The following is a 21,447-nucleotide window of genomic DNA, read 5'->3' as shown; positions in this document are numbered from 1 at the left end:
CGCCCTCGACCCTGCCCCGCCCCCATGGTGGGTGCTGGCGAACGAAGTCGCGGCGCGGGAGTGGCTGTGAGCCCCACCCATCGGGTCACGTAGTAAGACTGCCGCACCTTTCCAGGTGTTACTGCCCTGTCTCCAAACCTCCTGGAAGACGGCCCGCACATAGCGGGTGCTCCGGAGATATTTAAACAGATTAGGAGAGACCTTTGTGCTGAAGGAAAGGTATTAAGCCGCAGGTCCAAAGACGCAGGGGTCGAGGCGGGAGGCGGCGCGGGGGCTAGACCCCTGGGAGCCACTGGAGGCTCTCCGGCTGCTGTGCATAACTGGATATCAGGGCGGGTGCGTACAGGAGCACCGAGGGCAGGTGGGGTTGGTGCATTCACTCAAGGAAATGAGGTGGGACCCAAGGTCTTGTTCCTGGGACGAAAGAAGTTAAAAAGTACTGAGCGCTGCGAACAAGAGAGGACGAAGTTACCTGTGGATTTGGCAGCATGCTGTGCTAAATCGCTTCAGTCGTGTCTGACTCTGTCCCTGTAGACTGTAGCCTGCCAGACCCCTGTCCATGGGATTTTCCAGGCAAGAATACTGGAGTGGATTGCCATGCTCTCCTCCAAGGAATCTTCCTGACCCAGGGATCGAACCCACGTCTGCACTGTAGGGGGCTTCTTTACAATGGAGCCGTTGCTCAGGGTACCTTCTTTCTTCACTGACCCACTCCCCTATGGACCAGGCAAATGTAGACACTCTGAGGTCTGGGAAGAGACCTTTAATAACATAATGGAAAGTGCTTCAAAGATGAGGGGACTCTGTGACAGTGTCTGATGGGGAATGGGACCCCATCTAGCTTCCTGAGGAGCCCACTTTGGGGCTGAGATTTAGAGGCGTTATTCAAGGAAGTAAGGAAATGATGTTGTGAGCAGTGGGAAGGCCTCTGTGGTGATAGGAAGTGGGGTCATTGTGGTTGTCACCACTGGGGACCCCCACCCAAAGCAGCCCCATCTCCTTCTAGGCCAGTGGTGCCTGGCGATCCATAGCCAGCCTGTCCCACGTGCAGCACCTGTCCCTGTTTTGGGATGCTGGGCCCAGGGATGGAAGGAAGTCGCTGCTAGATGCACCTCCCCTTTTTAGTTACAGAGTCTCTTTATTGATAACTTCCCAACAGCATCTGTAAACATCGGGTACAAAAATATTCCACTTAACTCTGTTCTCCAAGGTTGCTCGGCTTGCTCCACAAAGGCCCTAGGAGAGGCTTGTTAGGCCCTAGAGGTCTACACCTCTGGTCAGAGAAACAGGCTTGGGGCTGAGTGGATGGCTAATCTCTGTCTTGAGCCTTCTACAACTGTTTCAGAAACCTCGAGATAATGATTGGAGAAAGGATTCAGTACTCTCATTGGAGGAAGGGGCAAGAAGAGCAGAATCAGTAGGCGCAGGGGTGGGCTGGGCAGACTCAGATGACAGTCCTTGACTGTTGAGGGGGTTCTGACCAGGGCCTGGGGCAGGGCACATCTGGCTCTGGTCTCTGGGAAGCTTGAAGTGTTGTTCAGAGTAGACCTAAGGCCTGACTCTGGAAAAGCTCCCTGTGCCCAGCCCAACTCCAGATGGACTGGTCATCCCCAGTTTGATAGAGGAATCTACAGAAGAGATGTTCTCAGTGAGGAAGGAGCAAGAATGAAAGATCCCCAGGAATTCTAAGGAGGGAGCCTTGTCCCCTCAGCAAGCCCTAAATGACAGACTAGGGTGGCAAAGCTGAGTATCTCGAGGCAGGGTGCTCCACTGCCACTTCAGACACCTGGGGAGTGGCGCTGCTGCTGCCCTGAGACCCCTCGGAGCTCCTGGGAGCAGGGCTACTCGCCCGGCATCTCCTCGTCATCTGTATGGCTGCGACCGTTGATGGCGGGGGAACCAGGCCGGATGTGGGACAGGTCCTCGAAGCCAGGGCTGAGGGAGGGCGAGACAGTGTCGGGACTGGTGTCACACGAGCCTGTGCTCTGTTCTGAGGTGGCGATGGTGGTGGTGGTGCTAGGTGGAATGGGGTCTTCATCTTCGTCCTCCAGGAGAGATGCCTCTGGGATGTCTGGGGGAAGACCACCCAAGAGCTGGCTGAGTCACTGGCATCATCGGGCACTGTGACGAGGGATTAATTGGGCCCATGACCCCTGACAGCTACCTCCACCCCACAGGACAGGACTTTGTTCATTTTACAGAGGAGGAAACTGAGGCCTTGGCAGGTGAGAGGCCTCTCTTCCAGGTGAAGTGAGGTAAGGACTCAGGTTCTCCGGAGTCTGGCCTACATGGGCCCTGGGCGGTGAGCCTGAGCCTGGCTCTGCCCTCTTGACTGTGTCACCTGGGCCTGGCCCCTCACCTGCCTGTGCCTCAGCTCCCCGCTCTATAAACTGGGAAACGATGGCATTGCCTTTGTGCCTGTGGTTTCAGCAGCCCTGAGGTGGGGAGCTGTTGGCCCATTCTGCAGACTGGGTAAAGTGAGGCTCAGCATGGACGATGCTGTGCTTCCGCTGCCAAGTCACTGCCCCTCTGGGCACAGTCCCCCCCCACAGGTGGCTACGGGTAACAGCCTGCCTCGCAGTGGGTGCATGCACTCACTGGGCTAAGGACTGTCATCCTTCCTTTTTTTTTAAGGACTGTCATCCTTGTCAACACCCCGTTGTTACGACCTCTGCCGAAGGAGGAGATTCTGATCTCAACAGCTGCTCTGCAGGTTGCCAAGAAGACCAGGCCAGACCCCTGCCCCACGTCTCTCTGGACCCACGACCCACCAGGGCCTGGGCCTGCAGTTAGCCCTTGGGGTACATTCCAGAAGCCAGCCCTGGGCTGAGGGCACTGACATCAAAGGGTGCAGAGCCCAGAAGTGGGATGCAGGAGTTCTGGGTGACACTTACGGCTGAAGGCCTCCGGGTGCTGTCTGGCCAGCTTCCCTTTCAGTGTCCTGTTGGGGAAGGGAAGGCACACAGGGCTGAGCCTGCTGAGGAGACAGGCTGGGCCTGGTGCAGGCCAGGGCCCCCCTGCTCACTGCTCCAGGCTGGAGGGGCTGGGCGCTCAGCCTGCCCTCCGACCCCCATGATGGGTCGCAGCTACTGTTCTGCTGTCACCCAGCTTCCCCGCGGCCTTAGTGCTGGGTCCGGCCCCCACCTGTAATGCCTCATGTCTCACCCTCTTCTACCAGGACCACCTTCCAGGAGGCTCCCCTTCCCCTCACCTCAACAGCCACTCCTCTGGGGACTTGTCCCAGCCTGTCTTTCCATCCTGGGGTGAGGATGTCTGTACAGGGGCCAGGAGGGCCTGCCTGTCCACCGGGGCTCATTAAACTGAAGTTCACAGAGAGGCACCAGTTTCCCTTTTTTAACTGTTGGTTTTTTCTTCGTACCTGAAGTAATGCAGTTCTGTTTGGGCTTCCCTGGTGACTCAGATGGTAAAGAACCCGCCTGCAATGCAGGAGACCTGGGTCGGGAAGATCCCCTGGAGAAGGGAATGGCTACCTACTCCAGTAACCTTGCCTGGGAAATCCCATGGACGAGGAGCCTGGCGGGCTACATTCCCTGGGGTCGCAGAGTCGGACATGACTGAGCAACTGAGATTTTCACTTTTTACAATGCAATTCTGTTTACAAAGAGTTACAAAAGGACGTTCAGAACACCCTTGACTCTGGTCAGCCAGCACTGTGCCCCAAACCGTCCCCCAAAAGTATCACTGCTGCAGCGTCCCTGCCTGGGCAGACACACTTATCTCCTTCCCGAGGGACATCAGGGCTTTCCCTGGTGGCTCAGATGGTAAAGAATCTACCTGCAATGTGGGAGACGCGGGTTCTATCCCTGGGTCGGGAAGATTCCCTGGAGAAGAAAATGGCAACCCACTCCAGTATTTTGGCCTGGAGAATTCCATGGACAGAGCAGCCTGGCAGGCTACAGTCCATGGTGTTGCGAAGAGTCAAACACAACTTGCTGACTAACACTTCCACCTTCACTGAGTGACCCAGATACACGTCAACCTTTGGGGTTCCTGCTCTAGCCCCATCCCTGCGACACCACACGTGGGCAGGCAGCCTGGTGAGAGGCCCCAGAAAACATGCCCTCTTATGTAGCATCTATCTGGCCTGTTGCGTGATTTCTGCATAGAGCTTGCTCCAACCTGTTGCCCTCAATCTGTGGCACCTACTTTGCCAGCAGACATGGCTGCTCCTGAAATAGCAGAAGCGGCACGGTCGGCCAGAAATGCCGCTGTAGCTGGTTCTGGGCCCAGGAGCCCAGCTGTCAACAGCAGTGTGAGCTCTGGGGGTGCGGGTGTCAAGCGTTCTGTGTGGCTGGGGACTTGCACATAGTCTTTCCCTGTCCTCATGGAAACCAGCTCGAGGAGGACCCACAAAACCCGGGAATCTCATTTTCCTCTGGAGAGAAGACCTGGGTGGAGGCCAAGGCGGACAGGAGGCTAGCCTTTCACTGTCTGCTCTGGCCTACCTTTTGCATTATGGGTCTGGTGCTATGTTGCATGTTCAAAAAAAAATAAAACTTAAGTTCAGAAACTCTAAGGTTTTCAGGTCCTTCTCTAATACTAAGTGTGCGGTGAAGCCTTGTAAAACAAACAAGCTGAGTCTCACACCCTGCTATGTGGAAAGGATGGCCCTCATGGAAGAGGAGAGGAACCTGAGGCATGGAGTGGGAGGCGGAGGCTGGATGGGGAGCACCCACCTGATCCTGCGGAAGATGCTGTCCAAGTCCCGCTTCATCTCCACCAGGGTCCTTGTGTGGTGCAGGAAGCGCTCGTTCATCTGCTGCAGGCGGGCACTTGACAGGTTGTTGAAGTTGAGCAGCATCTCGTTGGTCTTTTCAAAGCGGTCCAGCCTGGCAGCAGAAAAAGGGCACCGACTCCTCTGCTCAGCCTCCAGGGCCCTGCCAACTGATCCTGCTAGGCCTTTTCCTGCTCCGTGACCTCGGTGTACCTCATTCCCGTGTCCTGCGGAGCTCTACCTGGTGTCTGAGACAGCTAGCAAACTCCTATTCAGCTTTCAAAACCCTCCTCAAGGGTGCCCTTCTCATGTAGCCTTCACCCTCTCCCTCAAGCAGACTCTGACTCTCCTGCTTCCCCAGGTTCTTTCTCTGGTCCAGTCCTGATACCCTGAGGCCAGGAAGGTTCAAGTCTGATTTTGTCTCCTCTCAGCCTGGGAGTTCCCCCAGGGCCAGGTCTGAATCTGACCTTAAGACCCAGGAGGGAGATGGGTGCTGCTGAGACCCAGGCAGATCCAGCACCCTTGTCACAGGTCGAGAAAGATAAGGTATCAGGTCCATGCTGTGCCATACATGGAATGAAGAACTTTTAGCTTAAAGACACAAAAATAAAGCCCCAGGAGACTGGAGACTGACTGCACCCCGAGATTGTGTCAGAGAGCATGCTGGAATTAGGGGGAGTTGTGCTGGCTGCAGTGCCAGGCCCCAAAGAGGGCAAAGGTCATTCCCAGCGCTTCCAAGTGGCCCCGCATGCGCTGCAGAGACAGCCTTGGCTCTGAGAACAGGCGCCAACAGGAAGTGAGCCATGGCTCCCTTAAACCCCACAGCCCCTTCCTTATCCTCTCCCCAACCCAAGTCTCCCCACCCCAGGCCTCAGGATAGGAGCTGCTGCAGCCCCCGCCAAACTGTCCACAGCTGCAAAACTGTCCCAGAGCCCCACTTCCTGTGCCAAGGCCTCGCCTCCAGGCCAGGAAGGAATTTACTTTGGAGCCAGCCAGAAGATTTGCTCATTTCCTTCATTTTATCACCAGTGTGGGACCAGGGTAGAGGCGGGCAGGGCAAGAATGTTGGCCAGCAAGTGGATTCCTTCCCACGCCAGGGACCCAGGGCCCTTGGCCTCACTCACATGTTCTTCTGGGCCAGGATGATGGCGCTGACATCGTCCGCATTCACCATGCTCAGGATGCGGCTACAGAAGACCCTCGAGGCCGAGTCCGGGGGGTCCATCTCTTCCTCCTCCTCCGCTGCCTGAAACAGGCAGGAAGAAAGAATTTTTGGTCTGCATCAGAAGTGGGGGAGGTGGGATGGATAAGAGGGTCTGGGAACCTTGCAAGCCACATGAAGTGGGTCATGCCACCTGAGCCTCAGCTTTGTCATCCCAGAAATTCAGAAGTGTTTTGAGAGTCACGAGTTCATATTTATAACTTGTACCCAAGCACATCAGAATCCCATCACCCCTTCTACCTCCACATCCCCAATTCCCATGTGCCCAAAGTCACAGGCAACTTCCTCCTGCATAGATCTGCCACCCTCCTCCCACACGCCCCTGCCTTTGCACCTGCTGTCCCCACTGGGAGAACATACATGGCTGTCCCCTCAAATCATCACCCCCCCATCCAATGCCTTCTCTCCCAAGAGACCCCCCCCACTCTGGTCACTCTCATCACTTCACCTTTTTAAATGGTTCCACTGTCTCATCTCTTCCTGAAATTTAGTTATCAGGTGACCCATTTGCCAGTCACCCCCACAGTGTCAGCTGCAGCAGAACAAAGGCATGTCTTTCTGGCTTGCTGCTTTCTCCAGAGCCAAGCCCAGAACCCAGCTCACAGCAAGGGATTGCCAGAATTTAATTTGGTGAGAGCAAAACAGAAACTTTCAAACTCGGCTCTGAAGCTGGACTTCTATTAGCAACTTAAAGCCAAGCAGTGAGCCCCAGCAACCCAGATGGCTCTGCAGCTCCCAGCTTCTCTGGCACACAGATTACATCCCAGCAGGTGGGGACTTCCAAGACCATGCTAGGGCAGGAGGGGCCACAGCTTCAGCACTGGCCCTCCTGAGGAGATTCAGGAAAAAGCCAGAATCCTGACATAGCTTGGCTCTAGGATCTGCACATTTAATGGCCAACAGAAAAGCCCACTTGCAACTGGTTAAGATTCATGCACAGGATCAGGAAGGGCTTTCAGAGTCCACGTCTACCCTCCTCTTTATTGAGCATCAACTCTATGCTAAACAAGACACCAATTTCAAACACCAGCAACTGCTATCATCCTTATTTATGTATGAGGAAAATGATGCTCAGAGACTGAGGTACTGGGCCATTGACACACAACCAGTAACCATGGGTCACAACTCAAATGCCCGCAGCCCACAGGATCCACAAATGCGTGACCTGGATGTTCAGTATCTACCTCTGACAAAACAGCTGCTTATTACTGTCCCCGATTCCTGCCAGACTTCTGATTCTTTCCAGAAAAAAAGAAAAAACCGAAACACGGATTTCTTGTCCCTGTGAAATCACCTCATTTACAAATGTCAGCAACTAATATTTACCCCATAGAGGCCAAGAGTACATTTCTCTTTGTGCTGAATCTGGCTATTGGTTTGCGGCCCCCATGTGCCTTCCCAAGGTAAACTGTCACACCTGATGAAATATAACTCCCCCTCTCCCCTCACCCTCCAGCGCCAGTCACCATGCTTACTGAGCTCCTACTCCGTGCCAGGTCTGGACACCAACACCCTCCACATTTCCAAAGAAGATCATGTATAAAGGGGACACTTGGGCTCTCAAAGGACAGAGTCGTGTGGTGGGATGCCTGCAGCTAGAGCCTGGCAGGCACAGCATTTGGACCTGTGGAAAATGGTTCTGCTTCAAAGCAGGGCTCTTTCCTGTCTCTGGCTCCCAGATGTGAGGGCTGAGGGATTCAAGGCACACTCTCCCACCAGATGCCTCGTGGAGGAAGCCTTCCCCAACTGTTAGTCTGGCCTATATACAGGGTGGAAATGACCCAGCATAGGCTCTGGTCCTGCTCCAAATATATTTATGGGGAAAACACGCAGAGAGGAAGGCTGTGTGACCTTGGAAAAGTCATCTCACCTCCTAGATCTGTCATCCACAAAGTAGGAATAACAAAGAATTAGAATATCACAATGCTGTTTGTGAGACGGAAACCAACAGTGATAAGAGGCGCTGGGTTCTGGGCAGGGAGCGTCTCCGAGGGCAGCGTGAAGAAATCTAAGGATGGCCTCCCCAGTGCTTCCAAGAATAAGAACAAACACTTGTACAGCACTTCATTTAATCCCCAATTCCCCCTACAAGGCAGACACTACCCCTCCGAGGGCAACACAGGGGTGGGCTCCATTGCCCAAGGTCACACACCAGTGCGGGAAGGGGCCGCTACTCCACCCAGGTCTTTTAATATAATTTAAATGGGCTGCACAAGCTCAGCAAAACCCGCGAGTGGGGCGGGGCTCCCCAATCCTCTCATGCCCCGCCCTTGTGAAACCGGGAAACTGAGGCCCAAACAGGCCAACGCCCGGTTTTGGAGAGACAAGGCACAGCCTGAACAGAAGCGGCCCCAACTCTCGCGCCGCGGACCCGAATCCTGCCCACAGCGCCACCCGCGCATCCACTGCGCAGACGGGGAAACTGAGGCCTGTGCGCAGGAGGGGTGCCCAGATGTTGCCAGCGGCGCGCCCCACCCCACGACAGCCCGGGGACCGCGCCCAACCTGGCCTGGATCCCCAGAAGACCCTGCGTCCCCAATCCCACCCAGAACTCGGCCCGGGCGTCGGTGGCAGCAGCACCTGCACATCTGGCGGCCTTGCTCGCGCTTCCGGGATGGCGCCCGCGCCGCCGTAACGTCACCACGCACCCTGCGTGCGAGCGCGCGCGTGGCGGCGACGTGCCCAGGGCCGACTTGCGTGAGTGGAGGCGTGGCAGGAAGGGGTGGGGCTTACATGTAGCTTCTATTTGCGGGCTCATCGCAACAAATAGCCAATCGAACAGTCCCTCTCGCGCCGGCGTAGTTTGCAAAAGCTGAACTCTGCGGCAGTCCAGAACCGGGAAGGGACGTAGGAATAACGTAACCTTTTCAATAAAAGGATATAATCAGCTTCCTTCTTAGGAAAACCATGCCTTTTTGTAGTCTCTAAGTTCGTATTGGAGAAAGAAATGGCAACCCACTCCAGTACTCTTGCCTGGAAAATCCCTTGGACGGAGGAGCGTTGTAGGCTACAGTCCATGGGGTCGCAAAGAGTCGGACACGACTGAGCGACTTCACTTTCACTTCAAGTTCGTGTAAACAAACTGCACATTGGCGACCCCTCCCCCACCTAGCTGGTTCACTGTTCTCGCCCTTCCCTTGAATTAGCCAATCGCGCTAGCTTGTGAAACCACGCTAAACAGAGCGGGCTTCCCACTCAGTGTGTTCGCCGGTCACACTTGCTGGTTGTGCATCCTTCTGCAAAAGTAAAGTTTGCCTTGCCAATCCATTTTCGGAGCGCGCGGCTCCGGCGGAAGACATTTTCAACTATTTGGGGGCTCGTCTGGGATCCATGTCATCTGGAGGGGTCGAATGAACGCTCCTCCCCACCCCAGGAGATGCATCCCACTGTCTCGTTATGGTGGCCTCCAGGGAGGGGAAATCTGCTACCCCTTGGGTTGACAGTGGACTCCGGGTCGGAAGTCCGTCGGCAACGCAGGGGAGGGGCCCAGGCAGGCACACTGGCGACCAGGTTACTCCGTGCAGGGACCAAGGTAAGAAACGTCACGTGCGTGTTAAGTCGCTTCAGTCGTGTCCGACTCTGTGCGACCCTATGGACTGTGTAGCCCTCCAGACTCCTCTGTCCATGGGGATTCTCCAGGGAAGAATACTGGAGTGGCTTGCTATGCCCTCCAGGGATCCAACCGGAGTCGCTTATGTCTCCTGCATTGGCATGTGGGTTCTTTACCACCAGCGTCACCTGGAAAGCCCTAAGAAACGTCACAAGAGGTGGCAAACTACTTCCTTGGTGGCCGGGTCATCCCGGAGGCTGTCTTGTGTGCATGGGACCTGTGTGTGGAAGCGAGTGTGGAGTCCTGGTCCATAGTTCCGTTAATATCCTTTGGTGATTTCATATGGCATAAGGCAGTCTTTTCCGACCTAATCCGGGGATTATACAGACCTGCCAGTAGCTAAGAAGCTAAGAGCAGAAATATACTCTCCTCTGGCATAGTTCTCCCTTGAGGGAAACGGCCAGAGACAGTCGAAGTGACTCGGGAAGAGTGCAAGAAACCTCCGAAGAAAGAAAAGGGGGTTGAGGCTCTAGTCAAGAGCACACAGTCAGACAATAGGGATGGGTAATAAGAATTTTCTTTAGGCAGGGAGGATTCCAAGGAGAGAAAGACCAACAACGAGATTCCCCCAGACAGTCCCCTAGGACGCACGCTCTAATACTGGGGAGATAGTCCTAGGATGAAAGGTAAAAAGAAACAACAGATGATAAAGTATTGCTGTTTCTTTTGGACTCAAGAACCTATATTGAAACCATCAGTATTTTGGCCTAAGTTCGGGTCTGATAAAGATTGGATCTGCCAATTGCTTGTACAGTATGTTAATGACAAGAGTCCAGTTGCCCAGGAAGAAATAGAGTATGCTCTTTGTTGGAGAAAGGGGCTGGTGGTTCTATTCCCCTTAAAGATGGGACTGGGTAAAGACAAGGAGAGGGAAAATAGTAAGTGGGATCCTCTCGACTATTTGCCTTCTCCTTATAACTCAGGAGGCCTATAGCCTTAACCACCCCGGAATAGCCGAAACTGCCGCAGGAGAGGAAATAACAGAAGAGAGAGAACTCAAGCTGGCCATCATAGCCTCGGCGCCCTCTCCAGCACTACATCCCTCCCTTCCTCGGTTGAAGAAGGACATAGAACAATGTAAAAGGGACATTCAAAATTTACCCTTCCCTCCTGAAACAGAGGAACCTTAGGCCCTCTAACCCCTCCAAGAGGGTCCCCTAGGAGGAAAGGAAATTGGATTTGTGAACAACCCCCTCTTATGAGCTCTGAGGTTTGAGAATTGAAGAAAGAACTGAAGCCCTTATTAGAGAATCCCCCTGGGGTCGCAAACCAGTTAGATCGATTTTTAGGCCCTTACATTTTCAAGTGGGCTGAGCTTATATCTATTTTAGGCATTCTGTTTTCCAGAGAGGAAATATCAATGATTTGGACAGCAGTGATGGCCACTCGGGAAAGGGAACACTTAGCTGGCCCAAATGTCTTAGCAGCTGGAGTAAAATTTCCTAACCAAGAACCACAATGGAATAATAACAGTCCTGAACAGAGGGTCATACGAGAGATCTCAGGGACCTAATTATAAAAGGGATCAGAGAGTTCCCTGATTCCAAAACGTTACTAAGTCCTTTGATATACAGCAAGGAAAAGATGAAGGGTCAGCCGAATAGATTGAAAGACCAAATAAGAAAATACTCTGGATCCAATTTAGATGATCCTCTTGGCCAACGTATGTTAAAATTCGTTTTGTAACTAACAGTTGGCCATATATGTCTAAGAAATTCCAGAAATTAGACAATTGGAAAGATAAAAGTTTAGAATTATTAAGAGAAGCCCAGAAGTATATGTATGGAGGGATGAAGAAAAACAGAAAACTAAGATTATGCTTACCACCATAGAACAGGTCACTCAGGGAAGAGGTGGCCCCAAGAATCAAAAACAAAGACCATCTCCAGGAAGATTTAATGGAAGCGGGATCCAGGGGCTGTTAAGGGGAAAAGGGGAAATCAAGTGCTACAGGTGTGGGAAGGAGGGACATTTCAAGAGGGATGCCTTTGTCCTCAGTTGAGAAAAAAAGAAAAAGTGATACCTTTCATGACCTTTGATGAGGAATGGAGGGGTCAGGAGCTTTTATACATTGAAGGGTCCTACCAACAGCTCTTGATAAATTTAGAGGTAGGACCTGAGAAAGAGGAGGTCACCTTCCTGATCGACTCTGGAGTGGCACGTTCCTCTCTGACATGTCACCCCCCTTACCTACCTCTGTCCAATGAGCATTTGTTAGTCTCAGGGGTAAAAGGGGAAGGTTTCAATGTTCCTGTCTCTAAAGAGACTCAAGTATAAGACTATGCAGACTCAGACAGAATTCCTCTTTGTGCCCAAGGGGACTAATTTAGTCCTAATGACTAAACTAGGAATCAGTTCAGTACAGTCGCTCAGTCGTGTCCGCCTCTTTGCGACTGCATGGTCTGCATCACACCAGGCTTCCCTGTCCACCACCAACTCCCAGAGCTTACTCAAACTCATGTCCATTGAGTCGGAGATGCCATCCAACCATCTTGTCCTCTGTCGTCCCTCTCCAGCCTTCATTCTTTCCCAGCATCAGGGTCTTTTCCAAGGAGTCAGTTCTGCACATCAGGTGGCCAAAGTATTGGAGTTTCAGCTTCAGCATCAGTCCTTCCAATGAATATTTAGGACTGACTTCCTTTAGGATTGACTGGTTTGATCTCCTTGCAGTCCAAGGGACTTGCGACCGTCTTCTCCAACACCACAGTTCAAAAGCATCAATGCTTTGGTGCTCAGCTTTCTTTAAAGTCCAACTCTCACATCCATACATGACTACTGGAAAAACCATAGCTTTGACTAGACAGACCTTTGTTGACAAAGTAATGTCTCTGCTTTTGAATATGCTGTTGGTTGGTCATAGGTTGGTCATAGCTTTTCTTCCAAGGATTAAGTGTCTTTTAATTCCATGGCTGCAGTCACCATCTGCAGTGATTTTGAAGCCCCCCCAAAATAAAGTCTGCCACCGTTTCCCAACTATTTGCCATGAAGTGATGGGACCAGTTGCCATGATCTTAGTTTTCTGAATGCTGAGTTTTAAGCCAACTTTTTCACTCTCCTCTTTCACTTTCATCAAGAGGCTTTTTAGTTCTCCTTCACTTTCTGCCATAAGTGAATCATGTTAACAATCACTCACAAGAAAATTCGAGTCTCACTTAACTTTCTATCTGCTCAGGAGGAAAAGAAGATTCTCCCTGACGTCTGGACCAGGGAAGAAAACCACAGGGGACTAAATATTCCCCCGATTCACACTGAGCTTAAGGATAAAAGGGAAACAGAAGATAATATCCTACACCCCTGGAAGGGAGATTCAGATGAGAACCTGTTATAGAAGGCCTGCTCTGTGATGGGCTCCTTGGACCCTGCATGTCCCCATTCAATACTCCAATACTACCAGTAAGAAAACCTGATGGATCCTATGGATTATTGCAGGATTTGAGGGTAGTAAACCGAGAACTACTCTGAAGTGGACACCCTGTGGTTCCCAACCCTTGTACGCTCCTCAGCAAAGTATCTCATAATCATCAGTGGTTTAGTGTTGTAGACCCGAAAGATGCCTTTTGGACTTGACCTTTAGCTGAGAATGGTAGAGACCTATTTGCCTTTGAATGGGAAGATCCTCAAACTGGAAGGGAGCAACAAGACCACTGGAGAGACCTTCGCTAAGGATTTACCGAGTCACCCAAGTTATTTGGGCAAGTCCTCGAACAGGTACTAGAAAAACCTGAGGTACCCCCTTCCCTTAAGACTCCTTCAATATGTAGGTGATGGGAAAACAAGGAAGGGGTCACCAGTACTAACACAGACTTACTTAATTTTCTAGGACAGCAGGGCCTGAGGGTCTCCAACACCAGATTACAGTTTGTTGAAAAAGAAGTCAAGTATTTGGGACATTTGATCACTGAAGGGAAACGGAGACAGCCCGAAACGAATCTCAGGGAATACCCATATGCCCCTTTGAAGCATAAAAAGGGAACTCAGGAAGTTCTTAGGATTAACTGGGTACTGTAGGTTATGGATAGATTGCTATACACTCAAAACCAAAGACCTATATCTCAATTTCTTGGAGGAAGAAGCTGACCCTCTCCTCTGGAGGCCTGAGGAAATACAGTTAATCAGTTCAGTTCAGTCACTCAGTCGTGTCCGACTATTTGTGACCTCATGAATCGCAGCATGCCAGGCCTCCCTGTCCATCACCAACTCCTGGAGTTCACTCAGACTCACGTCCATCGAGTCAGTGATGCCATCCAGCCATCTCATCCTCTGTCGTCCCCTTCTCCTCCTGCCCCCAATCCCTCCAAGCATCAGAGTCTTTTCCAATGAGTCAACTCTTCGCATGAGGTGGCCAAAGTACAGGAGTTTCAGCTTTAGCATCATTCCTTCCAAAGAAATCCCAGGGCTGATCTTCAGAATGGACTGGTTGGATCTCCTTGCAGTCCAAGGGACTCTCAAGAGTCTTCTCCAACACCACAGTTCAAAGCATCAATTCTTCGGCACTCAGCCTTCTTCACAGTCCAACTCTCACATCCATACATGACAACAGGAAAAACCATAGCCTTGACTAGACAAACCTTTGTTGGCAAAGTAATGTCTCTGCTTTTGAAAATGCTATCTAGGTTGGTCATAACTTTTCTTCCAAGGAGTAAGCGTCTTTTAATTTCATGGCTGCAGTCACTATCTGCAGTGATTTTGGAGCCCAGAAAAATAAAGTCTGACACTGTTTCCACTGTTTCCTCATCTATTTCCCATGAAGTGATGGGACCGGATGCCATGATCTTCGTTTGCTGAATGTTGAGCTTTAAGCCAACTTTTTCACTCTCCTCTTTCACTTTCATCAAGAGGCTTTTTAGTTCCTCTTCACTTTCTGCCATAAGGGTGGTGTCATCTGCATATCTGAGGTTATTGATATTTCTCCCGGCAATCTTGATTCCAGCTTGTGTTTCTTTCAGTCCAGCGTTTCTCATGATGTACTCTGCATATAAGGTAAATAAGCAGGGTGACAATATACAGCATTGATGTACTCCTTTTCCTATTTGGAAGTAGTCTGTTGTTCCATGTCCAGTTCTAACTGTTACTTCCTGACCTGCATACAGATTTCTCAAGAAGCAGGTCAGGTGGTCTGGTATTCCCATCTCTTTCAGAATTTTCCACAGTTTATTGTGATCCACACAGTCAAAGGCTTTGGCATAGTCAATAAAGCAGAAATAGATGTTTTTCTGGAATTCTCTTGCTTTTTCCATGATCCAGCGGATGTTGGCAATTTGATCTCTGGTTCCTCTGCCTTTTCTAAAACCAGCTTGAACATCAGGAAGTTCACGGTCCACACATTGCTGAAGCCTGGCTTGGAGAATTTTGAGCATTACTTTACTAGCGTGTGAGATGAGTGCAATTGTGCAGTAGTTTGAGCATTATTTGGCATTGCCTTTCTTTGGGATTGGAATGAAAACTGACCTTTTCCAGTTCTGTGGCCACTGCTGACTTTTCCAAATTTGCTGGCATATTGAGTGCAGCACTTTCATAGCATCATTTTTCAGGATTTGAAATAGCTCAACTGGAATTTCATCACCTCCACTAGCTTTGTTTGTACAGATGCTTTCTAAGGCCCACTTGACTTCACATTCCAGGATGTCTGGCTCTAGGTGAGTGATCACACCATCTGATTACCTGGGCCGTGAAGATCTTTTTGGTACAGCTCTTGTTAATAGATACCCTCAAACAAACCTTGATCGCTGCCCCTGTGCCGGTACTCCCCTCATTAGAAAACCTTTCTGTCTATATGTTAATGTAGATACGGGGACTGCCTAGGAGTCTTGACCCAGGAACACGGAGGTGAGAGGCAACCGGCGGTGTATTTATCTAAGTTACTAGACTCAGCAACTGGGGGTTGGCCTAAATGTATTCGATCAGTAGCAGCAACGGTGATATTAACTGAGCAAAGTAGAAAATGGACATTTGGTGGGGCAGTGATTGTCAGCACACCACATCAGGGCAGGGAAATTCTCCATCGGAAGGTAGGAAGGTGGCTACCTGATTCCAGGATACTGAAGTATGAAGCTATCCTATTAGAAAGAGATGATCTAATCCTCACTACTGACAGCTGTCGAAACCCAGCCGAATTCTTGACCAGAGTTGAAACATGGGTCCTGTGGAACATCACTGGGTAGATCTCATAGATGACCAGACTAAAGTTCGACCTGACCTCAAGGAAACTCCTTTTTCCACAGGGTTTCAGCTCTCTGTAGATGGCTCCTCCCAGTGCTGGCAGGGAAAAGACACAATGGGTACTCTATTACAGATGGGGAGCGATCCACAGTTATTGAATCAGAAAGATTACCTGACACTTGGTCTGCCCAGATATGTGAATTATTTGCCCTTATCCAAGCCTTAAAATTCCTAAAAGAAAAGCGGAAACCATCTACACAGCTCTCAATATGACTTTGCAGTGGTACATACCTTCAGAAAGATGTGCACTGAATGTGGCCTTATTAATAGCAAGGGATGGGACCTAATTCATAAAGAGTTAATCACCCAGGTGCTGGAAAGCTTAATGTTACTCAAGGGAATAGCAGTAGTACATATACCTGGACACCAGTGGGGCCATTCTATGGAGACACAGAGAATCAGACTGGCAGATGGAGTTGCTAAGGAGACGGCCCTCAGGTCAGAGGCCCCGAATTTCCATCCTATCCCCGTCCATCCTCCTCCTTCCATTGCCCCGGTTTTCAAACCCCAGGAAGAAGAACAATTGGCCAAGCTGGGAGCCTCTAAAACCTCTGAAGGGAAATGGCTTCTACCTGATGGAAAAGAGATGCTCTCAAAACGGATTATGAGAGAACTGTTAACTCAAGTTACATAGAAGAAGTCATTGGGACCCACACGCCCTGTGTGAATCTGCCTTAAGAGTTTATGGATAACAAAGGTATATATACCATAGCTAAACAGCTGAATGAAAGTTGTATTACTTGCAGAAAGGTAAATAAACTAGTGTTAAAAAAACAGCCCTCAGTGGGGAAAAACCTGAGTCTGAGGCCATTTCAGAGTATCCAAGTCGACTATACGGAGGATGCCTCGAGCTGGTCGCCTCAGGTGCCTCTTAGTAATAGTAGACCGTTTAACTAATGGGGTTGAAGCCATCCCGTTGTCAACTGCCATGGTTAGCAACATAACTAAGATACTATGAGAGGTCATAATTCCCTGCTTTGGATTAATTGAGAACATAGATTCAAATAATGGAAGTTATTTTATTTCTACTCCTGTTAAGGAGTACAAAAAGTCTGGGGATAAAATGGGAATAACTTCCTAAGGAAAGGTAGAAAGGATAATCCAGACACTAAAGAAACAAATAACTAAATTAATGTTAGAAACCGAACTTCCCTGGACCAAGTGCCTCCCAGTTGCTCTTCTCAGAATCAGAATTGCCCCTTATAAGGATATTCGATGATCCCCGTATGAGATGCTGTACGGGTTACCATATTTGGGTCAAACTGCTGACCTGTCAACCATGGAAATAAAGACCAATTTCTGAGAAACTATATACTTGGCCTCTCCTCTCCTCTGTCTTCTCTTAGGTTGCAGGGCCTCTTGGGTCAGGATCCACCCCTTGGATTTCTGGTGCATCTTCTTTGGCCTGGTGATCATATCCTGATAAAGACCTGGATGGAAGACAAACTTGAACCGCCCCGGGAAGGACTTTACCAGATGCTGCTCACAACTGAAACAGCTGTTTGCACTGCAGAGAAAGGTTGGACTCATTACATGCAAGTCAAAGGGACTGAATCCCCTAATCAAGAGGAACAATGGTCCGTGGTCCAACATCCCAATCCTACACAGCTGACTTTGAAAAGACTTTAATACCCATCTTGGTCATTCTGTATACCAAGATGCAGATTGTTGGGGGCAGCCCTTACCTGGTCAACTTAATTATTAATATGATCACAAGCAGGGATCCCCTAACTGTGAAATCTGATGCTTGCCAGGTCTTACCTTGTGATAACCTACACAGCTATCTATAGAACATAAGTACCTCTGTCCTGAACCAGTATGGGTCATGTCAGGAAATGATCCACACCAACTCCCCTGCTCTAGTTGGGCCAAAGTATGGTGGATTACCCAGTATGGGGGTTATATGGCTGAGCCACTTAAAGCAGCTCTCACCCTAGCGGAACTAAAAGATAGATTATCCCTGACAAGGGGGGTACCCGGAGATGATTGTGGGAATCTACAACATAACCCACTCCTATTAATGATAAAACCAGGGAAAACCAGTCCATCTCTTGAGCATTGGTATGGACTGTGCTGTGCTTAGTTGCTCAGTCTTGTCTGACTCTTTGCAACCCCATGGACTATAGCCCACCAGGCTCCTCTGTTCATGGGGATTCTCCAGGCAAGAATACTGTAGTGGGTTGCTATGCCCTCCTCCAGGGGATATTCCCAACCCAGGGATTGCAGGCAGATTCTTTACTGTCTGAGCCACCAGGGAAGCCCTGGTATGGACTAGGGGCAGACATATCTGGGAGAGATCCACTGGGAAGAATAACTATTAAACTTGTTAAAAATTACCTCCTAATTAGTGCCACAGATGCAAAACTTCTGAACCAATTCAACCCCCAGTTCCCAATGACCCTACTAAGGTCACCATGGTAGAGGTGAAGGATTTACACCAAACCATAGAGATCGAGACTGGATATGGGAAAACAAATGCCTGGTTGGAATGGATTAAATATTCTGTCCAAGCCTTAAACAAGAGCAGTTGTTACGCTTTCGCGGCAGGTAAGCCGGAAGCCCAGGTGGTACCATTCCCACTTGAATGGACTTCAGACCCTATGGGTGTGGGATGCATGATATCCCTCTTTCAGGACAATACAGCTTGGGGCAATAAATCCTGCAGGACCTTGTCACTGTTGTTCCCGAGTGAAAGGTTCCAATAGGCCCCCAAAGACTGTCAGACCCCCATTCCATGACGCTAATTACACCTCGTGCCTCTCTCTGTGGGGGGAGCAATTAGCATTCCTGGGCAATGTATCTGGGTGCAGAGAAAGCCAGTCCTTTGAGAGCAGCAATCCACCCACATCGTCGTTGGCCCGGATGGATATCTGGTGGTACTGAGGAGAACCATTGCTCGGGATTCTTCAGCTGACTGGCGTGGGACTTGCACTTTAGTTCAACTGGCTGTCCCTTTCACTCTAACATTTCTACCCCCTGACTCAACCCCTGTACAAACCAGACATGGAAGCAAGAGAGATGTCACCAGCCGTGGTGGGTCATCTGATACACATGTTTACATTGACTCAATTAGAGTTCCCAGAGGTGCCCCTAATGAATTCAAGGCTAGAAACCAGATATCGGAATTTGAATCAATATTATTCTAGCGGTCCACCATCAGTAAAAATGTGGGTTGGATAAACTACATTTATTATAACCAGCAGAGTTTTGTCAACTGTACTAGAGACACTGTCAAGGGAATAGCAGAACAATTAGACTCAACCCGTAAGATGACCACCTGGGAGAACCGACTGCCTTAGACATGATCCTGGCAGAAAAAGGGGGAGCATGTGTTATGATAGGAAGTCAGTGTTATACTTTCATACCCAACACCACCACCCCTGATGGCACAATAACAAGAGCCCTGCAAGGTCTGACCACCTTGGCTAATAAGTTGGTGAAAAACTCAGGGAAAATGATCCTTTCTCCAGTCTGATGGAACAATGGCTGGGGGGTCAAATGGAAAGGTATAATAATGATCTCTGTCCTGACCTCCCTAATCATTGTATTTGAAGGAATGGCCCTAATAGGATATTGTATAATCCCTTGTATCAGAGGTCTTCTGGTAAGATCAATAGAAACTACCCTTACTAAACAGTCTACAGAAGCCCCATCAGAACAATCTCTTACTATTAGACATATCAGAACATGAGAACCATCTCATGCTAACTGAATTTGAAAGAGTAAAAATGTATCACAAAAGAGGGGAAATTTGTAGGAATAATGTAATCTTTTCTATCAAAGAATTATCTTAGCTTCCTTCTTAGGAAACCCAGGCCATTTTGTAGTCTCTAAGTCCTGTGCCTGAAGAACGATGGATGGAGGTTTGTGACATTGTACAGGAGGTGGTGATCAAAACCATCCCCAAGAAGAAGAAATGCAAAAAGGCAAAATGGTTGTCTGAGGAGGCCTTACAAATAGCTGAGAAAAGAAGAGAAGCCAAAGGCAAAGGAGAAAAGGAAAGATATACCCAGCTAAATGCAGAGTTCCAAAGAATAGCAAGGAGAGATAAGAAAGCCTTCCTCAGTGATCAATGCAAAGAAATAGAGGAAAACAATAGAATGGGAAAAACTAGAGATCTCGTCAAGAAAATTAGAGATACCAAAGGAACATTTCATGCAAAGGTGGGCACAATAAAGGACAGAAATGGTATGGACCTAACAGAAGCAGAAGATATTAAGAGGAGGAGGCAAGAATACACAGAACTATACAAAAAAAAAGATCTTAATGACCCAGATAACCATGATGGTGTGATCACTCACTTAGAGCCAGACATCCTGAAGTGCTAAGTCAAGTGGGCCTTAGGAAGCATCACTGCGAACAAAGCTCATGGGGGTGATGGAATTCCAGCTGAGCTATTTCAAATCCTAAAAGATGATGCTATGAAAGTGCTGCATTCAATATGCCAGCAAATTTGGAAAAGTCAGCAGTGGCCATAGGACTGGAAAAGGTCAGTTTTCATTCTAATCCCAAAGAAAGGCAATGCCAAAGAATGCTCAAACTACCGCACAATTGCATTTATCTCACATGGTAGCAAAGTAATGCTCAAAATTCTCCAAGCCAGGCTTCAATAGTACGTGACCCGAGAACTTCCAGATGTTCAAGCTGGTTTTAGAAAAGGTAGAGGAACCAAAGATCAAATTGCCTACATCTGCTGGATCATAGAAAAGGCAAGAGAATTCCAGAAAAGCATCTACTTCTGCTTCATCAACTACACTAAAGCCTTTGACTGTGTGGATCACAATAAACTGTGGAAAACTCTTAGAGATGGGAATACCAGACCACCTTATCTGCCTCCTGAGAAACCCGTATTCAGGTCAAGAAGCAATAGTTAGAGCCAGACATGGAACAGACTGGCTCCAAATAGGAAAAGGAGTACGTCAAGGCTGTATATTGTCACCCTGCTTATTTAACTTATATGCAGAGTACATATGCGAAATGCTGGGCCGGATGAAGCACAAGATGGAACCAAGAGTGCCAGGAGAAACATCAATAACTTCAGATATGCAGATGACACCACCCTTATGGCAGAAAAAGAAGAACTAAAGAGCCACTGGTTTTGTTGGAATACTTATGATTATGGACTTCTTTAATATTTTCTCACGATTAGACTGAAGTTGAGCCATTTGGGCAAGAACCCCACAAAAGTGACATAGCATCCTTCTCAATGCATCCTGTATCAGGAGGCACTGGGATGTTGCTATGTCTCATTGTTGGTGATGTTGACTTCAATTACTTACTTAAGGCAGCATCTTCTTGTTTCTCAACTGTCAAGTAACTATTTTTTGCAATTAATAAGTATCCTATGGGGGGATAGGATATGAACCATATGAACACCCTTGGCTTTTTAATTCTGTTTTTTGTTGTTGTTTAGTTTTTAACATATTTTTTGCCTTTTAGTTTTGGCACTCATCCATCGCTCCTGGCAGCAATAATTATTACTATGGTTGTTTTAAAAGGCATAAAGGTGCCTTTTAATGTAATTCTATTGTAAACAAGTGCTGCCCATTCTTCTCAATTATGTATTTATTCAAGTATTTATATCACGACATCATGAGTATTTATTCTGTGGCTTATAATTAATTTCTATGTTATTTATTTTGCTTCCCCTTTAAGTTAGCT

The 21,447-nt window shown here is 49.0% G+C and overlaps 1 protein-coding gene and 2 long non-coding RNA genes across 3 annotated transcripts; 2 read left to right on the top strand and 1 right to left on the bottom strand.

Moving 5' to 3' along the window:
- The first annotated feature begins 17 nt into the window (after positions 1–17).
- On the top strand, positions 18–3,338 carry LOC112587015. The gene is made up of 2 exons (XR_003111594.2): positions 18–219; positions 2,635–3,338. It is a non-coding gene; the product is annotated as an uncharacterized LOC112587015 (long non-coding RNA).
- KXD1 (KxDL motif containing 1) lies at positions 1,116–8,676 on the bottom strand. Its single transcript, XM_006058031.4, has 5 exons — positions 8,538–8,676; positions 5,860–5,981; positions 4,698–4,850; positions 2,895–2,941; positions 1,116–2,071 (listed from the first exon to the last, which is right to left on the bottom strand). Exons 2-5 carry the CDS (start codon positions 5,958–5,960, stop codon positions 1,842–1,844), a joined length of 531 nt encoding a protein of 176 aa, XP_006058093.1. The 5' UTR covers positions 5,961–5,981; positions 8,538–8,676; the 3' UTR covers positions 1,116–1,841.
- A 101-nt stretch (positions 8,677–8,777) lies between these two features.
- Positions 8,778–19,758, top strand: LOC112587016. Its single transcript, XR_003111595.3, has 3 exons — positions 8,778–9,489; positions 12,740–13,275; positions 16,298–19,758. It is a non-coding gene; the product is annotated as an uncharacterized LOC112587016 (long non-coding RNA).
- The last annotated feature ends 1,689 nt before the right edge of the window (positions 19,759–21,447 follow it).

This window comes from Bubalus bubalis, chromosome 9 (assembly GCF_019923935.1).
Source record: "Bubalus bubalis isolate 160015118507 breed Murrah chromosome 9, NDDB_SH_1, whole genome shotgun sequence".
Lineage (NCBI taxonomy): Eukaryota > Metazoa > Chordata > Mammalia > Artiodactyla > Bovidae > Bubalus > Bubalus bubalis.
The sequence above is the reverse complement of the archived record's forward strand: the minus strand, read 5'-3'. Positions and strand labels throughout refer to the sequence as shown.